General features: G+C 40.2%; 1 protein-coding gene across 5 annotated transcripts in view; it reads right to left on the bottom strand.

Moving 5' to 3' along the window:
* DCLK2 (doublecortin like kinase 2) overlaps positions 1-21797 on the bottom strand; it is a 147688-nt gene that overhangs the window by 15725 nt on the left and 110166 nt on the right. For all 5 annotated transcript variants that reach the window (XR_002100999.1, XR_002101000.1, XM_019534454.1 and 2 more), the window contains 6 exons: positions 18276-18333; positions 15321-15440; positions 10601-10747; positions 5440-5573; positions 4403-4480; positions 2784-2880 (listed from right to left, as the gene is read on the bottom strand). Coding sequence is in view for 3 of the 5 variants with exons in the window: in XM_019534454.1 (XP_019389999.1) it covers positions 2784-2880; positions 4403-4480; positions 5440-5573; positions 10601-10747; positions 15321-15440; positions 18276-18333 (634 nt within the window). In the remaining 2 variants the exon portion in view is untranslated. The remainder of the gene's footprint in view (positions 1-2783; positions 2881-4402; positions 4481-5439; positions 5574-10600; positions 10748-15320; positions 15441-18275; positions 18334-21797) is intronic.

Here is a 21797-nt window from a genome sequence, read left to right as displayed (position 1 = left end):
TTGGCCTTCTTCCAGTCTTCGGGCACTACACCAGAGCGCCAGGAGTTTTCAAAGATCCGTGCCAGGGGCTGGGCTATGACACTCGCCAGCTCATTGAGTACCCTGGGGTGCAGATTGTCAGGGCCATATGACTTGAAGGTATCCAGCTTCTCAAGATGTTCCTTCATGAGGTCAGCATTAATGGAGGACAGGGGATCTTCCTCACCTGGACCTCCCTGTCCCGTAGCGGCCATGGGCGTCCCATGGGACTGATGAAAGACTGACGCAAAGTATCCATTTAATAGGTTGGCTTTTTCCTGGGTGTCAGTTGTCAGTTGCCCCATCTGGTTCAGCAGGGGTCCAATGTTGCCCTTGCTATTCCTTCGGCTCCCCACATATCTGAAAAAGGACTTTTTGTTGTCCTTGATGCTCGAAGCTAGTTGGAGTTCAGTTGCAGCCTTTGCTTTCCTGGTTTGCTCCCTGCAGGACTGGACCAGTGCAGAATAATCCTCCTTGGAGGTGAATCCTGTCTTCCATCCTTTGTAGGCCTTTGTTTTTCACCTCAGGAGGTCAGTTAGGTCCCTGGAGAGCTGGGGGGTGGGGGGGCGTGCTGTGCCCTCTTGCTGCCTTTCCTCCAGGATGAAATAGACTTAGCTTGTGCATTGAGGATTGCTCTCTTGAGGAGCAACCACTCTTCTTGAACTCCCCTCTCCCTGGGGTCATGGTCCCTTAGGGCCTGACTGACAAGCCTCCTGAGCGTGTCAAAGTCCGCTTTCCTGAAGTCAAGGACTTCCGTGTTGCTGGCTGACTCGCCAGCTTTATGGCAGATGGTGAAGGTGATCAGCTTATGGTCACTGTCACCCAGCTTCCCATCGATCACTAGGTCGCCGATTAGGACATCCCCAGTAGCCAGTACCAGGTCGAGTAGCGCTTTGCCTCTTGTTGGCCCATAGACTTCTTGAGTCAAGTAGAGGTCGTCCACACACAAGAGGAAGCTTTGCGACCGCTTGGATTTTGCTGAGTGATCCTCCCATGAGATGTCTGGGTAATTTAAATCACCCATGACCACCATGGTAGCCTGGAGCATGGGGCCTCGGCCAGTTCCTGGATGAACTCCTGGTCAAGCTCAGGACTTTGGGTGGGAGGTCTGTAGTAGAACCATGGGCGCCGTCTGGGTGGCCATCTCTGAGGTGCTGGGGGGTGGGCAGGAGGGCTGCAGAGCCTGAGGGGACCCTTGGGGTGTGACGCATGCCCATCTGTGTCATGCCTCTGGTAGGCTGGCTACAGCTAGGACTGTCTACCCTGTGGGGTTTGCAGGCAGGGTCTCGGGCTCTCCCGCGCACCCTCCTGCACGAACTCCACGCTAACTCACGCGCCGGCAGACAAGCACGCCTGTTTGCACAGCCTGTTCGCATGGCTCCCTGGGGGGCTGGGCAAAGTAGGGGCCTGGGCGGGGCTTGACCCGGCCCAGCTCCACTCAAACGCCTCCTCCCACTCAGTGAGGGGTTAACCCCCTCCCACCACGGGCCCCGCTCGCCTCTGGCTGTGCTGGGGGTTGGCCGGGGACTCCGCAGCTGCTGGGGGGTCTCTGGGGGGCTTCGGGGGAGCGGGGGTGCTTCGGGCTTTCACCTGTGCGTCTCTCGCCACTCCGGAGCCTAACTGCTGTTTTTGTATTCCTCAGAAGCATTCAGTGTTGAATGCAGCCAAAGCAAAAACCTCAGATTTTGATTGGCAAGAGCCAATGCTCTTGCTGGTTCCAGGTGAGAGGGTCTTGCCCCCCCCACTCAGGGTCAGACCAACTGCCATATTTTGGGTTAGGAAGGAATTTTACTGCATAGTCAGACTGATACAGTCTGTGGGGGTTGTTGCCTTCCTCGGTAGTGTGGGGCATGTCTCTCTCAGGTTTCCTGAGCATATTTTAACAAGCCTTGCAGCAGCTGGATAGTAGCCCTCTGTTTTACCTGTAGCAGCTTAGGGTGTTATGCTTTGTGGTTATGGGGCAGGGTTACCTGTGTGGTTTTAATAATAGGTTAGATAAGGATTTGCTTGGAATGGATCCTGCCTCAGGCAGGGGGCTGGACTAGATGATCTCTACAGGTCCCTTCCAGCCCTACTTCTCTATTATTCTACACCATCATCAATGTTATGCAACAGCCTTTGGGAGACAGAATACAGTCTATTTCTTTGGACAAATATGCGGGTTTTTTTAGTCTACAGTGCACCCAAATTCCTCTCATATATGGAATAATTCCTATTAAAAATCCAGGGCACATGGATGGGACTCCTTTAAGACCCAGGGTTAAAATTTTAAACATTGATTTCACAGATTCAGTCATTTAAAGTATCTTAAGTACTAGGAAGTGCCTAAAGCTCACTGAAGTGCTAATAGCTAAGGCTTCTGTGGCCCAAGGGTGAAAACAGACCTAGTGATTTCAACTGATGTCAGTCCATATAACAACTACTCTTCTCTCAAAAGAGTATAGAAAAGGAAAATTCAGAACAACAATTATATTGCAACTCAGCCACTGAACCTAGTACAATAGTCGTCATTAAGAAAACCATAAAGCATCATGCAAATCAACATTGTTACCCCTGTTCATCCAGAAAATAAACAGGAAACTAGGGTTGAGAGACCTGCACTTTCATCAGGTACCACTGCCATATTCTGGAGCCTGCCATGGCTTGGAATAGTTGGTAATAATGAGATAGGAGAGATTCTGTGCCACCAGGAGGTACAGTGCTTCCAATGCCTTGTCAGAAACACTTCCAGAGCCTGGAGACTTCTTCTGCTAACATATCTGTACCTTAGCTGAGTCAGTGATGTTATCCCAGTATGGGGAGGGAAACTCTAGCTTTCCAACTAGGATCTGATCGAAGAGATCTTCCTGAAGATTGTTCTCACTGTGGATCAGCAGCAATAGGAGAGAACACAAGAGAGGTGTAAGTTTTGCCACACAAGCAATAAGTTAAGTTTCTGAGGTGAAGAGAAGCAATGTTATCTTATTCAGTACTCTAGCAATGTTACCTTATTTACCCCAATTTGCAGGTTTGGTGGGGCTTCATGCTAACTTTACTACTGGGGAGCTAACACAGCAGTGAAAGGCCTGAGTCTACTTCCCATTCAAGTAGGGACTGCATAGGTAACAAGAAAAATCTGTGCATTAACAGCATTACAATCTCCTGTTCCTGGCATAAGGGAAGAAAGGAGACTTGGAAGTTTGTCTCTTTTCCCCTCAATGACTGTTGGGGTCAGCAAGTGATGTAGATAGGAGGAGAAGCAGGAATATGATCCCTTCTGTAAGACAACCCTACAAGGACATTGCTGAAATCTGGAGAAAGGATATAGGAAAATATGGGATTAATGCAATCCCACACTGCATGACATGTTTTTTTTAAAACAACTTCTGGCTTGTGATCTCAATGTATAGCAATATTAGAATTCACTACTCTTGGAATGCACAAACTTTATTTTGGGGTTGATCTCAAATAGTTTTACTGAGGAACGGTGGCTAAGACCTAGTTAAGGTAGTCAAGCAATATTAAAAAGCATAAATATTCTATCCTGCTTGGTGGAATGATTGCAATAGATACGAAAAACACAAACTGGATGGCAACTTCCCACAGTTATTTAAGGACAGAGAGAATGATCCATTTTAGTAAAAACTAATCTATGCACCAATTTGTATATAGCTACAACTCCTTTGTATAAACACAGGCATTGGATATGACATATACTAAATATCAAGTTGAAACTTTGTGATTAAAATGTGATGTCCAATTACATCTTTTCAAAAATTCCAGGTACATTCCTTAATATTTTAATCCTTATGTACACATAAATACTAATGAAAAAAGAAACATTATTATAAAAACATATAAATACTATTACATGCAAATTAACTGCACAGCTTCTTGATTACAAAACCTTTGACAGAATTGGCACCAAGTTTATGAACAGTTGACATCTCATTTTATAGAGGTAAAACATTTACACAGATTCTTTTGATCTTTGGGAAGCAGTCACTGGTTGGTTATTCCAGTTACCAAGAAGCTGTACTTTTTGTTGTATACACTAGAGGGCAAAAATACATATACTCTGTAAAAAGGTAGGATGAGAAGGCTATCCTCATCACACATTATGGCATCAAGGCACACCTGCTACTTAACCAATTGCCCCCCTTATTACAGAAAGTATTTCACTCATCCCTTGAGCACAAAAATATTGAACACTGCTATCTGGGGAAAGGGCATGGAGTGGTTCTAGCTGAATTAGGGACAGCTGAAATAGGTTAGAAAAGGAACAAGGGAGGTTGGCGGAAACATTTGGAACAGATGGTCACTTTCTTGAGGAGGACAGGTTACATTTTCTTTCTGTTTGAACACTTTCTGTTTGAGCATTGTTCTAAAATAAAAGGGAACTTACCTGCGAAAAGGTGGAAATCCACACAGCAGTATATATGTGATCACACCTGCAGCCCAAATATCTACCTTTAAGCCATATCTGCAAAAACATGGGAATGTATTACATGCATGGGCTTCCAAATATGTCATTCAAGTTCAACACCGTGTGATTCAATTAATACACCCTGAAAAATTGCACAGGTAACTCTCAGAACGTTCAGTCTTTCATACCAGTGGATTTTAGGTGGTATTATGTAATGATACAGAGTCATTTTTAAAGGGACATCTGATCATTATTTTTCTAGGGACTCTTCAGAGAGGCCAGAGGATCTCATATTTTTCATATTTTTTAGTTTGCAATTCTCAAGGCTCCATATAAAAGGCTACCCACCTTCTACACGCATTCAGATTCATCTCCACATCAGACCACATTAAACCAAGACCACTGCTGAAAGCAAGGGAAGGAAAGGCTTCCCACAGAGGGCACCCTTTCTGCAACATTCCCAGATACTGCCAGAGTAGGCAACAAGACCCCAGTCTCCTTCATGAGCAAATAACACTAGGATGAAGAACTGAGACTTTCTTTTTAAACATGCAGGTTAGAACAACTGTAGGGCAAAGGTTGCCTTTTTTTTTTCTTTTTTCAAACAGTAAATCCAAATCTACAAGCTCTGAATCAGGTCCCTTTGCTGTCAATGTCTATTAGCTCTTGACCATGTGACAGTGAACTTCACCACTGTTAATAGAGGGAATATCCTGGCTGTGGCAAATCTAAATTAAGGCTTGCTACTGCCCCCTTAAGGTTCAAGGGAACTATGATTTAATTTGAAGATTTTTTGAGAGAGACTGCCTTCTGCCCAATTAAAGAAGTGATCCAGCTACAGCTAAGTTACACACACACCAATAATTTTTTGTTTTGTATATAAAAGACACATGTATTTTTGTCAAAGGATTTGGTGTACTGTACTGATTGGACCCAACTCACCATCCACATACTCTAGTATACTGTAGATCTATTCTGCACATCACAACATAAAAGTTTTAATTATGTATCCTCACCCTGTCTCTGCAATAATTTCTGGAGCCACATACGTTGGTGTACCACAGACTGTATACAAAGGTCCTTCAACCACAGTGGCCAGCCCAAAGTCTCCTAGTTTCAAGGACTTTGTTCCATCAGGATATTCACAAACCTAGAGTTAGCAGAAACATATAAAGGATTAGAGAATTTTTTTCATGTATAATAAAGGGTAAAAACACGAAGTCTATCCATCTTATCAAGTGGGGTGAAGAGAGATCCTCCACTGCTATCCGCTGCATTGGATTTTTCTCTTTAGTTCTTGCATACTTTTACCTCTACTGCTTTGATTTAACTTCCAGCCTCAAGACATTCTGATAGGATAAGGCTCAATTCGAGAAAACAAAAAAATCCAGCACAATTTTTAAATTATAATTTGCTCTGTTTTGCCTTCAACAACTCCAGAGGAACCTAGAACCAGTTTCGTTTTGCTCTTACTTCTAACTACTTCATGGTCATGAAACTGATGTAATACCTATTTACTCTGCCTCTAATACAATCTGTACAACAACTTAGGACACAATATTTATCCATCCTTGAACTACTATACCAACATTCAGGAAAATCTTGTGATGGTTAAAGCACTGCACTTTATTCCTGATCCAAACAGGAGCTAAGAACTCCTAAATAACCTATGGTCCATTTATAGATCAGACAGGCATAGAACACATCTTGTAGTCTGTAAAAATGTTTAAGCAGTAGCTTATTCTTCAGCTCCATCACCTATTTAACTAATGCCCAGTCTTATTTTTTTCCATACAACTGAGCCTATTTCTGTCCTCTTTTTATTAGTGCAAGCCATCAGGGCTAGAAGCCCAATTGTGCAATTATGGGCCTTTACTCATACAACTAAATTTAATGAAGCCTGGAACTACAGTACTCATAGGTAGTTACACAGGTATACATTTGCAAGGGTTGGTGCATCTGACAGAAAATACAACCATCTAATTGTCGCCAAAATTGGGTCATCTGTTTAAAGTAATGACCATGGCAGCTCCACTTTTTCTTCTCCTGGGGGAATATGATTATGAATGAAAGCAGCAATAATTAAGTAAATAAAAATGCAGCCAGCAACAGGGAAACAGTGTGAGTTAAGCAAAATACTTTATCTGCAAAAGTGTTACAAGCAACTCAGCAGAAGCATTTAAAATAAATTGTTAAATGATTTTTACAGAACGGACTGACTATGATTTCCAATTACTTAGAAGCTTTAAGAAAAATCATATTTTTCAATTTCTTCTTTTGAGTTTAAAAAGCAATGATCAGAATTGAACAAATAAGTTTGTTTCCAATTTTGGATAGCTAGATCACTGATTGTCCATACAAGTCTAGGATAATACTAATTATTTGATTGATTTTTGAAGAGACCGCCAGTGAAAAGAGCCCAAAAACATTATTTATCACCATCTCTAAAAATGTGATTGGCTGTTTAAAAAAGGTGACATTTCTAAATAACAAATTAAAAAAGCACTAAATGGCAAGTTTAGTTTTATTTAAGAATAATGCTCAAACAGAAGGTGTTCAAACAAAAAGAAAATCTAACATGTCCTCCCCAAGAAAGTGACCATCTACTCCAGATGTTTCCATCTGTCACATGTCCCCAACCTCCTTGTTCCGATCTTGTCACTGCACACCTGGAAAAGGGGAACTATCCAGCCCTTCTGGATTACTTCTAAATGCCAGTGATATATATACTCTACAGAAGTTAAATTGACTGTCCTCAAACGGAGATAAGGCCAACTACCTCCATCCAGATACCACCTACACTGACGTCTGAAACTAATTAGAAACTTGAATAACAAGAGGTGCGTCTGCACACACAGTTAATGTGACTGAATATACTATGGCTCAAACTGAGCTGGAATAAACTAATCCTGACATAACCGCCTAGAGGTGCATTTAAATGCAGTAATTTACTGCACTGTCAAATACCACTTGTATCTGACAGGAGTGTCTGTAAATTAGTCTATTACACCCTAATTGCCATGTGCATGTAGACAGTGACGCTTTACTGAGCAGCAAATTAGTCTGCTGTGCTGTGTAAACAGTGTCATGTAGATGCGCCCAAGAAGTGCCAAAACTGTAACAGACAATTCCGATCCACCAAGTTCCACAATGATAAACAGAACTAACCCACTAATCTCCAAGTCATGACTAGAATACAGCTACTAATTTTCAGGAAATAACGCATTTTACTGATGAAAACATTTTTTGATTATTGGGATTTTCACATATTACTGATAAACTCCTCCTTTTTCTGTATTATTTAACATTATTTTGATTTTAATGGTGATTCTTCTTTCCCTCATGACTGGAAAGCTTGCTATTCTAATGTTTGGATTGTATTGGCTTATTGTCATTTGTATTTGGAGATAGGAGTCTTCTCTAAAACACCTTAATGTATGAACATCAGATTTGTTCTCTGAAATTAATAGTCCAATGACTGAAACTTCACAAAACATTGATGGGAGATATGAACACTTGTCCATATGAACCACCTGGTGTAAGATGCAGGACCCCAAAGGAGTGTTCTAGGAGACACTAATGTCTCTCATCAGTTGTGCTGGCTAGTGGAATATCAGGTTAAGGTCAAGTATCTACCCACTACTTGCTTTCTTGCTCCAGGGAGAAAAGTAGTAGTGCACTGCCTTATCACAACGTACCTAGAATCAATATTAAGGAGGCTATTTTATTAGCCCTCATGTGACATGTAGGTACCTATGTTAGACCCTGATTTAGCCCTTAGTGACTAGGGAGGAAAAACAGTAAGGTGTTGAGAAATTCTGAATATGTGGGAAAATTGAAATGTATTTGTAGTGGATAAAGCCCAGAATTTAAATGGGACCGTTTGTTATAACTTTACCCTGTGCTGAAGTCTTGACTAATTCAGCATGTTATCTAGTCACAAGTTACGCATGCTGAAAGGTAATTTCATGGCAGACCAATCTTCTACCATGTCGCTTTCAAATTTAGACATCCTAGCGAGTTCTCAACACTGGGTAACTCTATTGAAAAATCATGTTTAAATTCCTAGGAGTTTTCTTGAATGCATTTGATGTTTACATGCTGTTTTGATGGCTTGAATGTAGATTTACGTCTACCCTACCCCCTCAAAATGTGACAAAGTAACAAATCCAAAGAGTGACGATATGGTACACAAAGTGAATAAATCTTGGTTTTGTTTGCAAAGTACAATTTTTGTGTTAATCATGGTTTAGACAGGAGTAACTATATGGCCTGACTCCAGCGTCTCCAGAGAAAAGTTGAATTTATCATTAGGTTTTTTCAAATAAGTAAACAGCCCTCCTAGGGCATTGCGCTCTTATAATTCATAGCACTAATGGAAGCCTTTGTGCTCCCTGGTATAACTACACATCTGTCATGATTGACACAGTTTGTATTTATGAGGATATGGCCAATAAAGAGAATGCAAATCAGACAAGTGGGTAATTTCATGTTAAAAGAGCTGAATTACTTCTTATTACAAGAAGCAATTGACAGCAATTATTTACATTGACATGCAATACTAGTAGGATATCTTAGCATGCATGTGGCGTCAATCACAGTGAATACAACTTGCATCTGTTGACTAATCTTTTTAGACTTTCTAGGCCTAGGAAAAAAGGACACTTGTGCCTATTTATACCTGATTTGATTACTAATGATGGCTTAAAGGGTTAGATTCGTCTCAGCTCCATCCCCTCCAAATTCCTGATGCCACCATGTTATTTTTAAATGAACAAGACCAACTATGGTGCAACTGTGGATGGCCACTGAAGTTGTGCACCCCTTTTTATTTGTCGTGCATGAACATATTCTGCTGAACTTGATCAAAATAAGCATGCTGTGTTCAGACTGACTGCATTTTTTAAGACAGGGCCATAGTTTCTTGCATTCTTCCTTCCTTAAATCTCAAAACTACTGTTGGTAGTATTTACAGAAAAAAATCAGTTCACCTGCTAACTTGTCACTTCATTTTAAAGTGAAAAGTGTCTATATAAACATGCTTGCCACTTCATGCAAATTAATATTTTGTATAAAAATAAAAGCCATAGTGTGCACACACACAACTAATATATTGCCAAATAATAACAGAAAGCCTAGATCAGACCTCTTGATCCACTGCTCAACAACCCAATGCGATCACCCCAATCATGAAAATATATCTAGTAGGGCCTGAAGATGTGTTTTTCCTTCCAACTTGTTTATCTGGAGGTTTAACACACCTGCTAAAGGGTGCGCCTAATCTTGGAAATCCTCTCTTACTGCAGTTAACAGGACTAGTTGAGTAAGAACAGACTACTGAAATATGCAATGGGTACTCAGGTTCCAGGCCCTATCTTTGTGTTTGTTTGAATGTTGCTGCTGAAATAAGAGCCATCAGTCCATCTTTATCAGTGCAATCTCATTAAACAGTTAACAAAATTGACAATAATAACCAGAGGGTTTTTTTGTTTTAATGACAGTATTAAATGGTATCTCTGATATAAACAAAGGAAAGAGTCGTGTCCTAGTAACTTTATGCATACTTCACACAGCCATGGTGCAAAGCAGTGGAGAATCAGACACTTCTGCTCCGCTGACAACGTCTACCTGGAGCTCATAAAGCTATGTCTATGATATTTTCTGTCATCAGGCACAGTGCAGTAGATATTTATGCCCCTGATGGTAACTGATGGAAATGAAATATAATTCCTTCAGAGGAAAATAAGTGTACTTACAAAGTTTATAGCTAGGATCGAAAAGTCATCAAAAAGGTTTACCAAAGATGGGAACAGAAGGAAAGGAATCTATTTCAAATAACCCTGAGATGTCTGAGAAGAGCCAAGCTCTCCTACTTTCAACAACAATTCATTAATCCATTTTTTTTTAATTCACTGTCTGTGAAGGAATGTTCGTACTTATTGTGGACGTCAATCAAAATGCAAATAAAATAATGGGTCTGGTGCCTGGTGCACTTTTGCACTTTGGCTGATTAAAATTTCATAGAAAAACATTTTTTTTTAATAAATAGCTATTCTAAATTCATATTTCTTCTACATATGTGATTGCTCATTTGCCTTGCTGCTCAAACTTTACATACAACTATGCACAGCTGAGAAGAAAGAGGTGATAGAAAGCAAGGCAAAATGAATAACCTACCAGGAGATTCTCTGGCTTGATGTCCCTGTGTACAATGTTGAGGCCATGGAGGTATTTCAGTGCACTGGCCAGATTGTAGACCATTGCACTGCCATCTCGTTCTGTGTACTTTGTTGAAGAGGTGATGGCATCAAATAGATCTCCACCCTAAAGAAAGGGAAAATGTTTTAAGCAACAACAGGAAAAATCAGAGAGCTCACGATGCTGAAGAGAGGTTAGAAAAGGCAACTGTAAATTTTCTGCACCAGAGGTCTACTCAAGACCTGAGTTATATATCATATGGAATACCCTCTTATCATAGAATCATAGAAAATCAGGACTGGAAGGGACACAGGACGTCATCTAGTCCAAACCCCTGCTCAATGCAGAACCATCCCCAGCCAAAGCTTTGTCCAGCTGGAGCTTAAAAACCTCCACAGATGGACATTCCACCATCTCTCTGGGTACCCTGTTCCAGTGTTTTACTACCCTTCTAGTGAGAAAATTCTTCCTAATAGCTAATCTAAACTTCCCTTGCTGCAACTTGAGACCGTTGCTCTTTGCTCTGTCATCTGCCACCACTGAGAACAGTCTAGCTCCATCTTCTTTTGAACCCTGGTTCAGGTAGTTGAAGGCTGCTATTAAATCCTCTCTGTTTCCTCTTCTCTAGACTAAATAAGCCCAGTTCCCTCAATCTTTCTTCATATACAGCCCAGTTTCCCCCAGCCCCCTCACAATTTTTGTTACCTTCTGCTGGACTCTCCAATTTGTCCACATCCTTTCTGTAGTGCAGGCCCAAAACTGAACACAGTACTCCAAATGTAGCCTCACCAGTGCTGAAGAGAGGGAAATAATCACTTTCCTTGACCTGCTAGCAACACACCTACCAATGCAGCCCAATATGTCGTTAGCCTTCTTGGCAACAAGAGTGCACTGTTGGCTCAAACTCAGCTTACTGTCCACTGTAACCCCCAGGTCTTTTTCTGCAGAGCTGCTGCCCAGCCTGTCAGCCCCCAGCCTGCACTGGTGCATGGGATTGTTCCCTTCTAAGTGCAGGAGTTTGCACTTGTCCTTGTTGAACCTCATGACATTTATTTTGGCCCAATCCTCCAATCTGTCTAGGTCATTCTGAATTCTAGCCCTACCCTCCAGTGTATCTACTACTTCCCCCAACTTGGTGTCATCTGCAAACTTGCTGAGGGTGCGCTCTATATCCTCTTCCAGATCATTGATGAAGACAATGAACAAAACTGGCACCAGACTGACCCCGGGGCACTCTATTTGATACTACTTGCCTACTAGACATGAAGCCATTGATTAGTTGATTAGTACCCTCAGAGCCCGTTGCTCCAGTCAGTTTTCTATCCACCTTGCAGTCCATTCATCCAGCTCATACTTCCTTAGCTTGCTTGTGAGACTGTTGTGGGAAACTGTATTAAAAACCTTGCTAAAATCAAGGTATTAGTCTCTTCACATCTACAGAGCCAGTCACTTCATCATAGAAGGCAATTACATCGGTCAGGCATTATTTGCCCTTGGTGAATCCATGCTGACTGTTCCTAATTACCTTTTTCTCCTCCAAGGTTTAGAAATAGATTCCTTGAGGATCTGCTCCATGATTTTTCCAAGGACTGACTGGTCTGTAGTTCCCTGGATCTTCCATTTTCCCTTTCTTAAATATGGGCAATATGTTTGTGCTCTTCTAATCATCCAGGACCTCTCCTGATTGCCATGAGTTTTCAAAGACGATGGTCAATCGCTCTGCAAATCTCATCAGTCAACTCCCTCAGCACCCTCAGGTGCATCCCGTCTAGGCCCATGTATGTATATATCCAGCTTTTCTAAATAGTCCCTAAATTGTTCTTTCACCACTGTTGGCTGCTCATTTCCTCTCCAAACTGTGTTGCCTGGTGCAGTAGTCTGGGAGCTGACCTGGCATGTGAAGACTGAGGTGAAAAATGCATTGAGCACGTCAGCCTTTGCCACATCCTCCCCCCACTCAGTAAGGGACCCACACTTTCTCTGATCCTCCTCTTGCTACCAACATACTTGTAGAAACCTTTCTTGTTACCCTTCACATCCCTTGCTAGCTGCAACTCCAATTGCGCTTTGGCCTTCCTGACTTCATCCCTGCATGCCTGAGCAATGCCTTTATACCCACCCCTACTTATTTGTCCACGTTTCCATTTCTTATAAGCCTTCTTTTTGTAATTTAGTTTACTGAAGAGTTCCCTGCTAAGCCAAGCTGATCTTCTGCCATATTTGCTAGTCTTCCTGTGTATCAGGATGCACACTCAGTAAGTCTTCTTTAAAGTATAGCCAGCTCTCATGACTCCTCTCTCCCTCAGACTGGTGTCCAGGGGATACTGTCCATGAGTTCCCTGAGCAAGTTGAAGTCTGCTTTTCTGAAGTCCAGTGTCCTTACTTTGCTGCTGTCCACCCTTCCTTTCCTCAGGATCCTGAACTCAATCAGCTCATGGTCACTGCTGCCCAGGTTGCCATCTACTATTACATTCTCCACCAATTCTTCCCTGTCTGCAAGCAGCAGGTCATGAAGAGCACAGTCTGTAGTTGGCCTCTCCAGCACTTGTACCAGGAAGTGCAAGTGCTAGTCTCATCAATACAGATCACAGGAAGGAAGGATAATCTTGTGTCCCAGGTACGGGCCTGAACATCTGGATTCAATTCTCAGGTGTACTACAGCCCTCCTGTGAATGATCTTGGACATATCACTTGACCTTCCTGTACTGGATTTCCCCTCCAGTTAAATGAGAACAGTCCTTACTTTCCTCCAACCTTTGACAGCCTTCTCTATCATATTACACATTTTCCAGAGTACATATAAACTGTTATTTGCTATTCGCAAACATACTACCTAGCACAAAGAGAAGCCTGTCCTTATGAGGGGTCATCATTAATCACAGCAAATGACAAGTCAGATACAGTGCAAAGATTAATGAAACAATCAATAAATAAGGCTGACCCAGGAAAATAAAAGTGCAAGATGCTACGACATTCTTTTCCTATACAGTAAGTGACAGAGTCTATATTCTGCTTTATGAGCCTGTCTCTAGTTGAATGCAGTGTAGTTCATGCATTTGTCAGAGGGTTTTTTATTTTTCCTTTTTGAATTCACATAAGTGGTGTTTCCACTAGTTTAAATAGATGCCCCTGTCATGGTTTCCCTGGATACAACTGTAGGAGTGACTTGAGGCAGCAGTGGGTAGAATTCCAAGCATTGCAGCACAGACGAAAGATGCAGTAATTTAGGAAACATATATGGAGTCTGGAGTTCTGTTTTACATTTATAAAATAAGAAGTTGTATCCTAGGAATGAAAAACAACTGCCACATAAAAACAGTTTCAGGAAAGGAGAAGAAATGGAGCACTCAGAGTAGGACTGAGCCAAAAGATACGGATGTTCACTGAGTGCTTCCCTCTAGCAACTGTTATGAAAAAAGTTCTTGATTGCAGCTAAGTTTTCAGATAAGAGCTGATTTAAATTCATTTATATCTAACATGTTGATCAAAAAAAATGTGGCTGCTGTTTTTGACATATATACATCTGTACTCCAAGTATGAGGGTGTTTCAGAAAGTAACACAATTTTGAAATAAAATAATTTTGTGTGCAGTGAGTGGAAAACTACACAGCAGCAGGGGACACTGATGATGGCATTGTTGAATGCATTCATCATTTACAACTGTGTAGAACACTGATGTCATAGTCGTAAATGCTGGGTGAGTTCAACAATGCTGCCATCAGTGTTCTCTGCTACTATGTAGCTTTCCACCCACTGCACACAAAATGATTTTATTTCAAAACTGCTATTACTTTCTGAAACACCCTCATATATCACAGTTTTGAAACTAGTGGAATTTGCATGCATATGTGTGTCTGTGTTTGAAGAAGGGGTCTTCAACTGATATGATTTGATAATATCTGCTTTGACGAAAACTTCCAACTCAAATGATAGATACTAGTTATCTCATCACCAAACAAGCAAAATGGAAGTACTACTAATTACACAAGTCTTGGGATCATTTTAGAATATTTCTATATGTTGATGAAAAAAAAAAACTTATAATGAAATAACACTACCTCAAGAATTTTAATCTGTTTTCTTCTGCATACTTTCAGCTCTTCCCTTTAACAACGATTTTACAAGTTACGCTGCCTGCTTTGCTGCTATGTATGCCAAAAAACTGTGGTTTAACAGGCTCATTCTGCCCACGAAAGAACTTCATGAGGGTATTAGTTTGTTAATTTTCAGAAGGAGGCAGTGTAACACTTAATTTCTAGTTTGCTGGCACTGAAAACTTTCCATGCGTATTCAAGTATAGTAGCACCATGTAGCTGTTGGTCAGCGGAAGGTAAAGGACAGTGGCCATTAATGCCAGCAACTGGAGAGGAGTAGTAAAGGAAGTAGTAGACCTGTTTCTTCTGGGAGCTGAAGAAAAAGGTCTCTAGATGTGCCTGGGAACATGTAAGTTATTTAGTATATGTGCCTGTTGGAATAGTATGATAGTTTAATTCTAATTGCACTGTTTCCATATGAAACGGTACACATTCTATTAAAGTATGTGATTATTAACAACAGCACATGCATGATTAAAGACAAAAGTTCCCACTGAAATGCCCATCTGATTACATCTCCTGAGACCACAATGATCCAGGAATCATTCTACATTTCACACTAAGTAGACATAAATGCCAAAGAAGATTTACTGACATTACTTTACCTTGACTAACTCCATCACTAAATAGAGCTCTGTAGGAGTGTCCATCTCCTCTATCAGCATGATAATATTAGGGTGCTTCACTCGGCGCAGTATGGACACCTCATTCTCAATCAGGTGTTCCTGTCAAGTAAGACATTCAGAGAAATCAGGGGAAAAAAATTAAAAATCAGCAACAAAGACCCAACAACATTTTCATTTGGTGTGCTTTTTAGTCAGCTTTTTTGCTTCTCTGCTTTTTCTGAACAATCTATCAAATCTTATGCTACACTGTTCATATTCCAGTAAAACAACATATTTTAACTTGAAACTAAACCCACTCTCTCATTCACAGACTGTATTTCACAAAGAAAAGAGCTCCCAATTTACTGGGGTTTGTTATTGTTTGTGCTTTGTGTAATTGGTTCTGATTTTGAACCTGCCATTCACTTACTATTTAAATTAAATTATTTTGTCACTAGATATGACAGAGTTGGATTTTATTTCCTCATTGCCTTAACTTTTATGAAAGTACATAGGCCTTAAAATAGTTAGATCTATGTTAATTCATTTGTTTTTTAATTCAAGATACCTTCCTTTCCTTATACTGAAGATTAAAGAAAGGCACACACTTTCTTTCCTGTCCTAAGACAAACAAGTCTCTATCTAAAACAGAAAGCTATTTGTATTTTGGAAGATGATAAACCACCTCAAAAGGTGTCTGGACTAGCTTGTATATTAAGCACACTAAACTAGTAAAATGTGCCTTGTGAATTTGCAAATGGAAGCCTTGGAAGTAGACATACACACTCTATGATACACTCCATGTGAACAGTGGCTGAAAACCTTTCACCATTATCTCCAGGGTTAAGTACAGATGCCTTGCGATTTTGTCAAAAATCTCTTTACATAGCAGTAAAAATGATTAGTTTCATCTAAAGGTCTAAGGTCCTGACCCACATGCCAGTTATCTATCTCATCCTATCAGCGTGCAGCTGTAACATCTATTGGCTAACTGGGTCACAACTTTAAAATCCAATTTGGAAGACCTGTCATTCAAAAACATAAGCCTGCTCCAAGCAAATGGGCTTTGCAGAAAAGAAAAAATGTGTGAAGACATTTTATTAAAAACATGGGTGACCGTTACCTTTTAGAAGGAAGGAGCATTATTAAAATATGGTTAACTGGGCTTCATGAAAGAAAAAAAATAGTACATTTATTCTAGATTCCAGTATTAGATACAAATATTACTTATCTTTATCCTGATTTAAGCAATCCCAATTTGCTTTCTCTCTAGTCTTCCAATTTATGCTTTATGCATTACTGGCATCTATATAACACAGTAAACTTAAATTCCTAGGGAAGCCATCTCAGGCAAAAGTTAAAACAAAGCTTCTAACTGGCATGAGGTCTGCAAGTCCCAAAAGTTATAATTTACTTCACTAAAAAGAATGGCTTATCTAAGATGTAAAGCTTGCTTTCCTCCAGAGCCAAAACAAATTGAACATTTCAATCTCAGAGGCACATTTCTAGCATTGTTAGTCATTACATTTTTCTTACTATATCTTAATTCTTTGTATTTATTTGATGAGGTGGAGCAAAATTTAAATGTCAACCTCATGACAATTTACAATTAATAAATTAGTTTGGGCAGATAATGCACTTCTACTCAAAGTCCTCCACTTGAAAAAATAAAGCACCAAAGCAGACAGGGCATTACACTGATGCCCACATACCATTACAGCTGCTACCTTCTTGTTTAACATACAAGTATAATTAGCTAAATAGTCCATAAAGTACTATGACAGAGTAATTTATAATTACATTGCACTGACACTAATCAGTTCAACAATTTAAGACAGAACAATGAAACAGAACCCTGGATTTACTAGTCTGATCCATTTTTGGCCGCATGTGTACTCTGCTCTTTTTAACCCACTAGAGAAGAGCACCTTAGGAAATGGCTAAACCACCTGAAAAAAAACATCTTGGGAGAGAACAGGCATGGAGGCAGAGGCTCTCAAAGTCCTACATGCTTATGAGAAAAAAAATGGGCAAGAAAAGTACACCCTTGTGAGAAAACAAAACAGGCAAGAAGTACACACACTTTTCTTCTGACTGGTGCTATGATGCTCCCAAGTCATAGGCCTTGATTACAGAATGCGCTTGTGCTGCACAGGATTAAAAGAGGAGCAGGACAGTGGAGTGGTCTGATGTAGTTCCCAAATGGTTAAGCCCGAGAATAATCACTTTAAATTTATCACCACAACTTTAAGGGAGAAGAGGATGTCAATGGTCAACAAAACATTGCTTCCAAAAATTCATTTGCATATACATGAAAACAGATTGTAAGAGAGAGGCAAAATCGGAGGAAAAGCAGCATTTTTAAAGCAGAATAAAGAGATTTCATACTTATTTTTCCCAATGTTTTAAATTGTTTTGCTTGCCAAAATATGGGTAAACTCTCGCAGTCCTTAGCCCCCAAAAGATGAAGTAGGATGATGTAACCATAGGTTATAGGAATCAATCTCAATACATTTTTGGTTAAAATAATTACTACTGTTGATGTTGGTCATAATATAGTAGGCAATTCCAATGGCCCAAATCAGTGCTGGGGCCCCATTACACTAGATGAAGTACAAGCACAGAGATGCATTTCTTCCCCCAAAGATTTTACCATCAATACCTTGTGGTGTTCTCTCTTTCTATTCCATTTTGTCCCAATACTGCATTTTCCTTTGTTACTCAAATAAAAGAGATGACAATTTGTTTAGTTCTTTTTTTTGTTCTAGGATCTGACAGACTAACAGTGCTAACAATTTTGGGTTTTGCATTTTGGGTGGAGGATAACACTGCTAAACAGATATTTCTGAAAAGTCACAGTTCTACAAAACCCAAACACACACCATTTTTTACTAATTAGCAGCTGTGAATGCTATTTTTGGTACTTTTTTATGCCTGCAAATGGGTTTACATTACCTTTCCACAGCATTTAGCCTTGTCTATGATCTTCAAAGCAAACTCCTTTCCTGTGGCTCTAACAAGAAAAATAAGAGAAAAGTTAGTTAAGTACCTGTTTCTGCTTAACTCTAAGAATATATGTCATCATAAAATAATCTGTTCAATATTGGGAACAGCTGACAAAACTGATGGCAGAACTGATTTCATTTTGCTTCTCTTTTTTCTCACTGACAGTCATGCCTGCTGTTGCCCTGACTACCACTACCTACTTCGCTTTGTTCATTAATCCCAGGACCGGAGTGGTGACTCACTCTAATAAGACCAAATATAATGTTATGCCACTGTATTAAATGCCAGTGCAAAATTTGCTCCAAACCATCCACCTCAAATCACATTGAATAAAGATAGGAAGATAGGACCAAAGCTTTGTTAGATGACTCATGTATAGGGTAATCAGCAAAAAGCTAAAAAACCTGGAACATGACAGCCTTTATGGAAAAATCCCAAGGAATGTAGAAGTTCTATGGCAATTATTCTAAACTCTTAGAGGATTTAATAGGCACTTCTTCAGTTTTTTGGAACTACCATGTAAAATCCACTGCAACCAACATCTGTAAAGAAATTTGACAGATTGGAAACAAACAAACAAACCACTAGAGAGAGAGAGGTGGTCTGTTTTTAGTAAATGCTAAGGTAAGAGTTTTTACAAATGATTCTCCATGGCAAAAAAGTATTGGAAGAAATGAAAAGCAAGAAGAATGACCTGTCTTTGGCCTCTTCTAGGAGTGAAACATTACTCCTCATAGTTATGAATGGCATTCTGTAAATATATTAAATACTATGAGAAATCTAGTAAGTCCATTATTACAACTATTGCCTTTTGTATTGCAACAGTACCTACAGGCCCTTGTGAGGATCACAGCCCTGTTGCAATGTATCTTGTACGAATACACACATTTGCTGTAAAAGCAGAATTCTCTACATAATCTTAGGTACGCATTTTACACTTCTAACCATACTTTTTTGCTTCAGATACATCTAATCAAGTGTAATGCCTCACAAATGGAGGCATTAATTCATGTATTAAAAGGTTCACAGTGAGCACTGCTGTAAGAGGATCTCTTCTTTGAAGGTGCAGCTGTGTCTGCTACGTTGTCATAGTTACAACCTGATCCAGCCTAGCACAGAAAAAGAAATTCTGTCTAGATGGCATTTGAGGAAGACTATCTCCTTAAGCAGATCCATGTAGCCCTGTATAGCAGATACTGTATAATTCAACAAAACTGTTTACAATGCTACTCAAGTAATCTACCTAAAAGCATGCAAAAACATAATCAAATAAATAACTGTAAAATCCATTTAACTGTTCAACATTTTCACATGCTATGTTGTACAAGAATGGGAGAGCCCCATGAACACCTGCAAAGCTACCTCATTAACAGACTTCATATCCTACTAAAACACTGTTTCCATATTAACCTTGACAATGGTTGTGGTGCTAGTGTGCTGATAACACTATCTAGCAGTCTGACCTGCACTATCAATGTTGCCTTGTATTCCCATGTCCATTTGCCTATATCCATCTGTCATCTCTTAAAATCACTTGGATTGTAAGCCCTTTGGGACGGGGCCATCTTTTTATTCTGCTTGTACAGCACCTAGTACAATAAGGTTCTGGTTTATAACTAGGGCTCCTGCGTGGTATAATAACAGGAATTGAAAGGTATTAATTAACAACAATCAGATTATGAGTATTCATGACTACCATTTCCTTCCCCTTTAGTATTACCAGCTACTGTGGTATATTTCTGATCCAAAGATTTCGACACCTCCAGTCACTGAAGGCAGCAGAGATGAAGGTCGAGCTCTATACAGAGCATGTTTTCAGCTAACTTCTAGATACTGTTTCCCTTTGTAACTAGAGGATGAAGATATTTTTGAAAATGTTATCCTACATCCTCAGATCTCAAAACATTTTACAGGAGCTGCTGAATCCATAGACAACAAATTCAATATACCCAGTTTACAGGTTGCATTAAGTGCACAAGTTTGAGCTTTTGCACCATAAAAGATTGTCACATTTTATAACTTGATTCTCCTACAAGTAGTTTTCTGCAAAATGAAATGGCTGAGAACATAATCTCTTTATAGCTATTACAAGAACTTTGTATTGTTTATTTGCATGAAGTCTCCCAAAAAGGAAAAGAGTGATTTCCACAGTGGACTACTGAAAGCTTTTGGAAACCAGAGCTCCAGTTGTTCTTCAGTTGCTTAGGAATTAAGATGTTAATGTTGAAAGACAGGATAAGCCTAAATCCCAGCATTCTGTAATATGTCACAAAAGGTGCTTTAAAGTAGTAACTATGTACAGTGGGATCAAATGTCTGGTTTGCTTTAGGAAGTAATACCTCTAACTCCATACTCCTTAACACACAAGCCTTGGACATTTGTAAAACAGGCTCTGAAGAGTAAAAACAAAAGACAAAAAAAATCACAATCTTATGAAGAGGAAAGGACTTCTTCTTATGAACATTTCCAACATAAACATTTAAAATTAATATTGTCAGCTGAGGGGAATCTTGTAACAAAAAGGAGGGATCCACAATTGTCAGATTTCATTTGCTATTTGCCTTTGCCAGATTTTGTAAGGGAAGGCATTTCTATTTTTGTCTGGCTTGCTTATCTGCAAGTGCTATTTTACTTGGTATTATTTCCTTTGCCCAAGGGACATTTGCTTTTGTAGATAAAGTGAAGCAAATATAAACTTCCAGGATGTAGATGCCTAGACTTTTGAAAGTTATTTTGAAAAGCAAAGAGAAATTTAGGTGAGCTAGCTTAGAAGAGTGTATCTTTAAGTGGCAATGGCCTGCATTGAGATGAAAGGGTCTTATACAGTTTGGTGCACTGGCTCCCAGCACTTGCTTAGGCAATGGGGTGGAATTAGCTAGATGAGATTCCTGAGAAACTCCAGGATTGGTCACGGAGAGATAGGGATTCTTACTTATAACAAGACACTTGAGTCCATGAAGAGAGGCAGAGAGGCTGAGCAGCAGTAGCCAGCCTGTTCTGATATCCGTCCTCATGAATCAGCAGAGGTATCTTTGAAAGATCTACCATGAGCAATTAAGACTATGATGAGACTTTATAACTTGTAATTAGATTCCTTCGCTCCAGGAATTTTTGGAGCTCCTTGCTTGCAAAGGGGAAGCCCCGTGCTGGACTCTATAGGGAAGCAGGAGGTGAGACTCCCTCCTGCAGAGGGAGAGGAGGATCCACGCAGTGAACCAAAGACTGCAGAGCTGGTGTCATCGGGAAGGCTTTGGTTCCATGACCACAGCCTGCTCTTTGGTGAGAGAGGCAGCGAGCTGCTGGGAAGAGATGGCCTCCAGCTCTCCCCCCTGGGAGCGATCCTCAATGCACAAGCTAAATCTATTCCAACACGGAGGAAAGGCAGCAAGAAGGCACAGCAGAACTCCTGGCTCTCCAGAGACCTAATGGACCTCCTGAGGCTAAAAAGGAAAGCCTACAAAGGATGGAGGA

Source organism: Crocodylus porosus, unplaced genomic scaffold (assembly GCF_001723895.1).
Source record: "Crocodylus porosus isolate Cpor-Errol unplaced genomic scaffold, CroPor_comp1, whole genome shotgun sequence".
NCBI classification, from domain to species: Eukaryota; Metazoa; Chordata; order Crocodylia; family Crocodylidae; genus Crocodylus; species Crocodylus porosus.
Note: the sequence above shows the minus strand (reverse complement) of the source record. Positions and strands in the feature narration are given on the sequence as shown.